Genomic DNA, 9,387 nt, shown 5'->3' on the forward strand with positions numbered 1-9,387 from the left:
CGGTGCGGGACCGCAGCCCGGCGGGGCGGGCTGGGGGCCTCTGTGCCTCACCCCTTGTTTCTTCACGCTTACTGCATGTAAAAAGTGGCCACGAATATGTAATTTCCCCTTAATCCCCCCCCTCCCTTTCTTGCCCTAGCTGTTGGTGACTTCTGTGTGTCACACAAGTTTCTTGCAAACTTTTTCATGGGGCTGCTGCAAGTGAGACTCGCTGCTCTGCGGTTGTTTGCACCCTGTTAGATTTATATTGGGACTGTGAGTGGAAAGGGACTCCTTAAGTGTTCGTGAGAAAAAGTATCAATATGAGCCCAGCTTTCCTAATCTGTGGGAAAAAACTCTATAAAATAACTTGTATCTGTTTGGGAGGACTGCAGGAAGGCTGCTGGTGGTATCTGCCATAGCCTTACAACTCCAAACATACCGGGCAGAAGATTTGCAGCTGTACAACCAGATCGGTTTCATTATAGGGTTTTAAAAAGCAAAGACCTCCATGTGAAAGGATGCCACTTTCAATGTTTGTCAACTTGTGTTCAATATTTTACTTGGAAATTTCTAACAAACATGCATCTTAAAATCCATGTCAGTGTGTCAAATACTGCCTAGTTATTAAATGGGCTTCACATCCATCAGTGGGTACCATTCCCTCCAGCTCCATGCATCCTCCAGACACACAAAACAACTCCTGATCTGCTTGTTTTGAAGGTGGATGCTAAGTGTGAGATTTTTTCATCTGTTAATGAAAGACAAATACTGCAAATCACATGAAGGTGGGACTGTTTGTCTGCAATGACTATAGGGTTAGGGCTTCTAAAGCCATGAGTGACTTGAGGCATCCCAGCACCATATAATAGCAGTGTCTTAGCCACTGCCACATGGTCCTACCCACCAAACCCCTCTTTTAATGATTATTTTTTGGGGTTTATTAATTTACACGGACATGGGCTGGTGGATGGGTTGAGGCTGTGGTGTGATGGAGGTCTGGCTCAGCTGGCAGTCTGAACCCCTGGTCTCACTGCAGGCTGCTTCTGCCAAAGCCACGGGGGTGCCCGTGAGAGGCCCCGTGGGGGGCTCTGTTGTCCCAGCCCTGCTGTCTCACCCCTCCCTTATAACTGCCCACTGCTCCAGCAGTGCCAACACGGGGTAAAGCCATGCTGCTGGACCTCCCCACGGTCCCAAGCTGGTGAGAATGAGCTGGTGTTGGTGAGCATCAGGATGCTCATCCCAACCCCCAGCTCTGACTACCCACTGAGGAGCATTCCCAATCCCTCTGGGTATCATGGCTCTCAGGTACCAGCACAGGGGCTCTGTGGGTAGCTCTGCCCTGGCAAGGACCCAGCCCTCCACGTGACAGGGATCTCCTCAGCTCATCTCCATTGGCATTAACTTTAGACAAGCCTCTTGGGTGTTGATGGACACTCTCCAACCCCAGCCACTTGCCAAGAGCAGAAGTGGTTCACTTGCTTTTTTCAGGTCAGATAGCAGCATTAGCTTATGGATGTGCCAAGGTGGGTGTTTCAAGACCTTGCCTTTCAGTGAGATGTCTTCTGACATCTTGAAGCTTTTTGGTAAATTATCAGCTGTTGATGAAATGGAGCTCTTCAATGCATTAAAGCAAGAAGAGCATCTGTCTGCTGCTGGCAGTGATCCAACCTGCTGTCCAAAACCCTCTGAGGGAGCTGCAGCCCCCCAGGAGTCTTCTTTGCCTGGGAATTTCTTGCCAATCTTGTCGTAGCCCAAAACTTCTTATCTCGGATCTGCAGATCACTGGAGGTGAGGCAGCATTGCACCTTGGGATGAAGCTGTTCAGGAAAAAGCCTGCTCTTCACCAGCTGAGTCAGTGGGAGTCATGCAGCTGGCATTTTCTGTTTTTCAGAGGCATCCTGGAATAAAAAGAAAAAAAAACAAAAAAGACGCACACACACACAAAAAAAAAAAACCAAAAAAACCCCACAACCAAAAAAAACCAACAAAGCAAACAATAAACTCTCATGAAACTGGCAGGGATTTTCTCAGTTAATCATTTCTAATTGGAACATGGCCACTTGGGGAAGTGAAAGTTTCTGGCAGAGCGGTGCCAGTTTCTGCAAGAGTTTGACAAGTGATTTTTCCTGGAGGTTCTGCAGTGGGTCTCAGCTAGTAAATAAATAAAAAGGCTCCAGTTTTGTTGACACTAATGCAAATTCAGAAAGCGCAAACTCTTTTTCTGACCCAGAATTCTTGTTTTCTAGCTGTTCTGAGTTAGAAAGAGCAGCCTGATATGAATTTTACCCTCAACCAAGTTTGGACATCTCTTTTTGCTGGTGCTGCATTAAAACATGGCTCTGACCTTAAAAATTCTGCACTAGAAATAAGCAAAGTGAGGAAGGATTCTTGCCATCATTTTTCACCAGGAATTTGGGTACAAATGGATGAACTGACTTGGGGTTGGCAGGAGCCCATGTCCCACAGGCAGTGGCTGTGCTGCTCCTGCTGTGTGCAGAGGAGCTCATGCTGCTGGGGATGATGTTTTCCTGGGGTGCTTAAATGTGAGGATCTGGTCTAAATAGCCTCAAAATGTTTCCCCTGTCCTCTTTCAGATCAAAATAGCATCAGCAGCTGGTGGTTTGGGTTGTAAGGTTTTCCTGTAGAGCCACGAGTGGGCTCCTATACTCAGAACCATACATCTGATTTCTTATGGCCTTTCTGCTAAAAATAGCCCCTGAAGACCAGAGTTAAAGCAGCACCCCATTTTTGCCTGCCTGTAAAACTGGGAGCAATAGTTCTTCTCCAAAGAGACAGTAAAAGCCTCTGATCTTGACCTAAAAGAAAAGGTGCTAATCAAACACTGACCTTCCGTGTTTTCCTTTTTGGTATATTTAACCTTAAATTCCTTCAGGCACCTCTGGTTCACTGAAGCTCATCAAATTAATGCTACCTAATGGGAAGCAGTACAGAATAACAAAGAAGGACTGTCTTCATCTCTGACTTGGTTTTGGCTGCTCTGAACAAAGCGAGGGTGTTTTTCCCAGGTTGGAGCCAGGGCACCTGGACACTCACTGCAATTAGCACTCGGGAGCAAAGGGCCCCGTTTGCCAGCGATGCTGCTGGGTTAAGCCCTGTGAATTTTGCCACCGTTCTGCTAGAGGTGAGGAGTTTGTTGAGATGCTTCCGCAGCCTCTGTAATAAAATCCCAGTTGCTGGGGGAGCTGGTGGTGCCTGTCTGCTGCAGAGCCCCCAGGGTGCCCTTGGCAGGAGGGAGCAGCAGCCTGGGGTCAACACAAGCCAGGATCAGATCCCAGCCCTGTCCTGGATGGGGGGGACATGCCTCATCCGTGACACAGTGGTGAAGCTGGAGCCTCATCCTGTGTGTTTGACCCTCTGCCCTCACTCTGCTTCACTTGTGGTAGGAATAGGGACCCCAGGCCAACGTCACGGGGGAAGGAGGGCTTGGCTCCCAGGACATCACGTTAGCTCTCGGTGTTCCTGGTCATTCTGCTCCATTGCTAAAACAGAATAATTTGCATTTCCTAGGGCTGTTCTGATGTTTCTCACAATGCAAGGATGGCCAAACCCTACATTGCCACCCAGCTGGCTGCAGCTTGGCCGCCCTCCCCTAAAGCTATTCTGCTTGTTTCCAGCCTGAGTGCCTTATCTTTTTTCTTCTGCCCATAACTAGTGCCAATGAGGACAGGAGAGCCTCTCAAGACCCTCGCAGCTCTCAGCAGGCTTGTGACTGTGGGTTGCAGAGCTGCTCCCAGCCACAGCACCTCTCGGGGGAGGGGCTGGGGGGGCCAAGGGGGGGCACCTCTGGGGGGAGTGGCTGGGGGTCCCAAGGGGGGTGATGGGGTGCTAGACCCTCAGGGCTCAGCAGTCCGCTCGGCCTCTGCACCTTCCTCAGGAGCAGGATCTTTGTGTTTGTAGTTTGTCACTTGGGAGGGTGGTGTGACAGGAGGGACCTAGGGGCTGGCTGGTGGCTGTTTGCAGAACGCTCAGAGGTCCCCATGTGGAAAGAGCTGATGAAATAGGATATTATCGCCTGCAGCCACTAGCACTGGTGCAGGGAAGGATCTGGGTCCATGAACACTCCTGCAGCTGCTCTGAACTCAGCTTGCCTCTCCCTGTCCCCATGCCAACGCTGTCCTTGCTGCTCCCACGTCCCGCGTTGCCGCTGGCAGGACTTTCCTCTCCCCACCCTTGGCGAAAGCCATTGCTCCCAGCCCCTCAGTGCTGGAGGCCCTGTAGCACCACCCTGACCTTGCTGGGCTTGAGCCTGTTACCTGCTTGGGTAGTTTCATGGCATCTGATGGCTGTCGTAAGCCTCTGCTCCCTTCACTCTGACAGCAGCCCTGACCCCAGACCAGGAGCCCATGCGGATGCAGGAACTGGCTCTGGAGGAGCTGGCAATTCCCCAAGGCTCAAAAACCAGCAGCTGGGAAGAGTTAAGCCTACGTGGCACAAGATCAGGGGGTTACGTGTACGTTGGTGCGGGGTGGGGTGCCGTGTGTGTGCTGCAGCCTCCCCATGCTGACGCGGGGGAGCTCAGAGGGCTGTGGTGACACCCCTGCAGTGTTTACAAAGTGGCAACTGCAAAGGCTCCAGGAATGCATCCTGCTCCTAAACTGTCCTCTTCTGGGAGGGAGGAGGAGCAGCTCTGTGGGCCCCAGCTCTTATCTGGCGCCAGGAGGCAGGCAGGCTGGCGCGGCTCCGGGCTGCTATTTATGGGGCCCAAATCCGACTGCGCGTATGTGCGTGGCGACCCCCAGGCCCAGGGGTGCAGGGGGCAGCGAGGGGCTTTGGCTGGAGGCAGGAGGTGCAAGCTGGCCTGGCAGGAGGTGAGAGACAGAGTGAAGCCCCGACCCTGCAACCTCCAGCTGCCAGCTCCCCACACAGCAGCTCTGGTACTGCCTGTCAGAGCAGGATGAGCCCTTGGCGGGGTTTCCCTGGGAGCAAAAGTCAGTGCCTTTATTTTAAGCATCCGCTGCCTAAAAGCATGTTAAACTGGCTTGAAAAGTCCCCCTGACTTAGGCAAATGCTGAAACTGAGAAACCCACAACTTTTGCAAAATTTGTTCTGGCTTCTGCAGACTTTTGATGGCTTCTGCAACAGGTGGCTTTTCCAGGCATAGTTGGTGGTTATTTGCCTAGGCGAGGTGGTGGGAGCAGGGCCAGGGTCTGCTGCCTCTGCTGCCTGCTTGGCTGGCTGCCTGCACCGCTTCACCCCCAGCTGCTGGGTGTCTTCTGCTCTGCCCCCAGCCGTGCCAGAGCCCGTTCATGCCTACTCCTGCCCGCTCTTCTGGACTGAGTACGAAGGCCATTGCTACCGGTACTTCCCCGTCAACAAAACCTGGGCTGAAGCTGACCTCTATTGCGCTGAGTTCTCCATTGGCATCAGATCAGCCAAGCTGGCCTCCATCCACAGGTGAGGAACACAGAAACGTGTCATCCCAACCTGCCATGGCCTGGGAAAGGAGTAAAATGAGGACAAAATCCCATTCCTACAGCACAGCCTTTGTGTCAGCTGCAAGCTGGTGTCCCAGCCTGAGCATCTCTCTGCAGCAGCAACTGGGTCAAGACTGGGAACACAAAGGTGATGTAAAAAATGCCTTTTCCTGGGCTGGCAGGAAAACTGATGTAGTATTCTCTAAAGTCCCCCAAACTACTACTTTTACTCTTAGAAAAGGGGTAGAATACACCGTGATTACCTGGGCTTTCCCCCCCTCCCTCTCCTCCAGCTCTTGCCCATACCATGCACCTCTTGCACAGGCCTGACTAAAGCAATGAACAGCAATGATAAGAGGGGGACCCATTTGGCCATGCCCTTGGGTGAATGTTCAGGGGTGTGCCTGACCACCATTTGCCTGACATATCCTCTCAGCAGCTCCATCTTGCTCTGTTTTGCCAGCTGGGAAGAAAATGTCTTTGTGTATGACCTGGTGAACAGCCGTGTGCCAGGCATCCCCACCGACATCTGGATGGGACTCAACGACCTGCGGCAGGTGAGAGCTCCCTGTAGTCATGTGGGAAATGGCTGTGAAAAATACACTGCATTTTCCCCTGGGAAGCCACTTCATTTTCCTCTTCTCTCCTCATAGCCCCATTAACTGGGTGGTGGTGTAGGGTCCGTTGTGCAGTGCATGGGAGAAAGTCGTCATTTCACCCGCTTCAGTCTGCTTTTAAAGGAAAAGTGTTACTAGAATGGATAGATTAATAATTACTGATTATCCACATCATATTTTATTAATGGATTAATAAAAAGAGTATTGTGCTGCTTATCCAAGAAGAGAAAATAAACAGAAAACATCTCCAAGGTCTAAAATCAAGTTTTATTGCTTTCGTATGACACTCTGCAACTTTTCAAAGCTGAAGTGTTTGAAATATGTAGTGTAATATGCAAGGAAGAAAAACCGAGACCATCAGAACAGTCCCATGCCAGCCAATGTTGTGTAGATATTGGGAAGGGAATGGAAAAGAGAAAGGAAAAGGTACACAGAATTGGGTGGGTGTGTTAAAAATTACGTGAGTTTTATTTCTGGGCTTTCCCTGGTGTGAAAGCCGTGAATGCTGAGGCTTTCCAGCATGAGTTTTTAGCTGTAAACCCCAAATATGCCTTTGCTGAGCGGCGCCAGCCTCTCCCGTGTCCCGGGGCTGCGTGGCAGCGGGCCGGGGCCGGGCTCTCCCCAAACGCGGCTCGGCGGTGGCAGCCACCCTCTCTCCACTTGCCAGGAGGGCCACTTCGAGTGGACAGATGGCTCCTCCTACGACTACCACTACTGGGACGGCAGCCAGCCGGACGATGGGATCCACTCGGTGCCTGAGGAGGAGGACTGCGTGCAGATCTGGTACAGGCACAGCAGCGGTGAGTGCCGCGCCGGCCGCGAGGGCACCCTCCTCCCTGTGTCCATCGAGAAGTGCAGTTCCCTGCAGATCCTGCTTTTCTGAAGAGGTTGCTGGCAGGCCGAGGATTTGCATTTTTATTTTTTATTATTATTTTCTTTGTTCTTTGGAGAGAAGGGATGTTTTTTTGTCTTTCATTACATACACACACACATTTGCTTTCCCTTTGCTCACAGCCCATCTCCTTCTCCCACAGCCATGATGGGAGGGGAGCATTTTGAATAATTACTGAATTTTGACAAATGTCAAAGTTTGCAGTTTCCCCTCCCACATAGAGCCCATGGAATGACCCCACAGTTCACCAGCTTTTCCCTCTCTCCCTCAGGCCAGGATCATCTCGTTGAAGCAGGCAAAGACCCTGCTTGTGCAAAAATCCCACATTCCCTCCTCTCTAGTGAGACCAGTTGGGTGTATCCAGGACCTGTGGACATACCTAAACAGCCCATCCCCGTGTGGCCTGGCGCTATTTTGTGCTGTGCAGAGCTGTGTTTGTAGCTGCCTCCCTGCTCCCATGTTCAAGCTGGGGCCAGGTGTCCCCGCCAGCATCCCCAGGACAGGGGTGGGGACATTGGGAAGGAGCATGGCTGGGAGCAACTCAAATAGGAAGACATCCACAGAAAGCCTCCAGTAATGGCAGGAGGTCTCAGTTCCAGGGGTGGTGTGGGATTACCTCCTCACATCTTTTTTTGGCTAACACCTTGGGGTTTTTTTTGGGGGGGTAGCACTGCGCTCCTGGAATGACAACGTCTGCAGCAGAGCCTTCCCCTTCGTCTGCAAGATCCCCTCACTGGCCCTGGACTGACGCTGCTGGTGCTGCCTGCACCCCCATCATTTTCAGTCACCTCTCCAGCCGTGCCAGGGAAGAGCAGCCAGGACAGGGCATGGGTGAGAGCTGCATGGCATCCCCACACAGACCCCCGCTGCAACATCCCTCCTGGGAGTGCCATGGGGATGAACCTGGTGCTCACCCGCCCCGTGGGCAAATGGTGATGGGAGCTGTGTTAAATCACAAAGGAGCCAAGCCTGGGCTTGGCTTTGGCTTTCAGATCAGCCATTAGCAGCGTATTAGAGGTAACCCATGATTTCACCAATACACTAAACTGTTAGCATCAAAAAATAGTTGTGTGTAGGAAATTATTTTGCCCCTTGATGTGTGAAGAGTGGAGGAAAAGTGTTATGTTCTGTTAAGTTATGCAAAAGGCCTCTTGTGCATGTTATTTTCTCTCTGCTAAAATAAACAGCAAACAGCAGGTGGAGGCTCCTGGGTCTTCCTAGCACTCGAGCAGCAGTGGCACCCTGGGGACAAGGGGTCTCGTGCAAAAGGAGCTGGTTTTACCCCAGTCTGCTCTCTATTAAAAAGGTGTGTTGGGGGAAGTGGATGCCTGGGAAAGTTATTTTATTGAGGCCAGCTGGTTTTGGGTGTTCCCTTTGCCTGGCCCCCACCAGCCACACGGCCTTGCCACATTGGGGTTCCTGGGGTCACTCAGCACCCCACACCTCCACAACATCCCTGCCCCCAGTAGGTGAACAGGGTTTGGCCCTTTAGGCTGACCAAATTAGAAGGAAGATGGATGAAGAGCACCAGCTGAGGTGTAGCCCATCCCCACCCTTCCTGGGTGGGGAGAGCTTGCAGCTTTTGGAGCAACCCTGTTTCCTAGCAAGATGTTTTTTTTCTGCAGCCATTGCCAATGTCATCCTGTCCTGCACTGGCACTGCAGAGGTACTTTTTTGTCTCAGGTAAATAATTTCTGGGGAGGTGTGTGTGGTTGTGGCAGTCCCAGTGTGCCTTGTTTGAGTTGCTCAGTAGAGAGATGGGACCTTCCTCCTTGCATGTGGGTGAATTTGCAGGGCTTGGGTGCAAGCAGAGCTGTGATGATACCAGGGCCCCAAGGAAGGACAGCACTATGGAGGCAAAACTATGCTTCTTCTTTAGGGGACATGGCTGCAGAGGCAAACTCACTGAATCCAGTGCTCCCTGGAGGGCCCCTGTGGTGTGACTGCCAGTCCCACACAGCTCTGTGGTGTCCAGGTGGCTCTGCAAGAACCCCCATGCAGAGGGGGCTGCCTCCTGCTCTGGCCCCTTGCCCTCCTTCGGGAGTGATGAGTCTCTTTTGTCCCTGCTCTGGCAAAGCCCCAGGGTCTCACAGCACCGAAGCGGCTGGGACAGCCCCTGGCTGCCCTGTTTCAGCTGCTGCCTGCAAAGACAAATCTTCATAAAATTGGTCTCCCTTGATGTCACCATCATAGCGATAGAAAATTTCAAAACTAAGACTTTCCAGAGTGATTACACTGGGTACAATGAGGTAAATAACTGAGGCTCTGCTGGGATCTTGTAGCTGACTCCTCTTTCAGCTGAATCACGTTTCCACTTGGAGAGAAACTGCAAAACTTGATGGACATAATGGTAGTGTTGTAAGTGGAAAATGTGTGTTAGAGCAGGCTTCTAAAATAAGGAAATACTGTCATCCTTGCTTATGTCTTTTTATCTATATGTATATAAATATTTTATATAAAA

The 9,387-nt window shown here is 51.5% G+C and overlaps 1 protein-coding gene across 1 annotated transcript; it reads left to right on the top strand.

The window, feature by feature from the left end:
* Nucleotides 1–5,231: 5,231 nt before the first annotated feature.
* Nucleotides 5,232–7,680, top strand: CLEC19A (C-type lectin domain family 19, member A; the record flags this gene model as incomplete). The annotated part of the gene is made up of 4 exons (XM_008937669.1): nt 5,232–5,397; nt 5,881–5,974; nt 6,702–6,834; nt 7,595–7,680. Coding segments are annotated over 4 exons (473 nt in total), but the record flags the coding sequence as incomplete, so codon positions are not given.
* Nucleotides 7,681–9,387: the final 1,707 nt, after the last annotated feature.

Source organism: Merops nubicus, unplaced genomic scaffold (genome assembly GCF_000691845.1).
Source record: "Merops nubicus isolate BGI_N331 unplaced genomic scaffold, ASM69184v1 scaffold39633, whole genome shotgun sequence".
Lineage (NCBI taxonomy): Eukaryota > Metazoa > Chordata > Aves > Coraciiformes > Meropidae > Merops > Merops nubicus.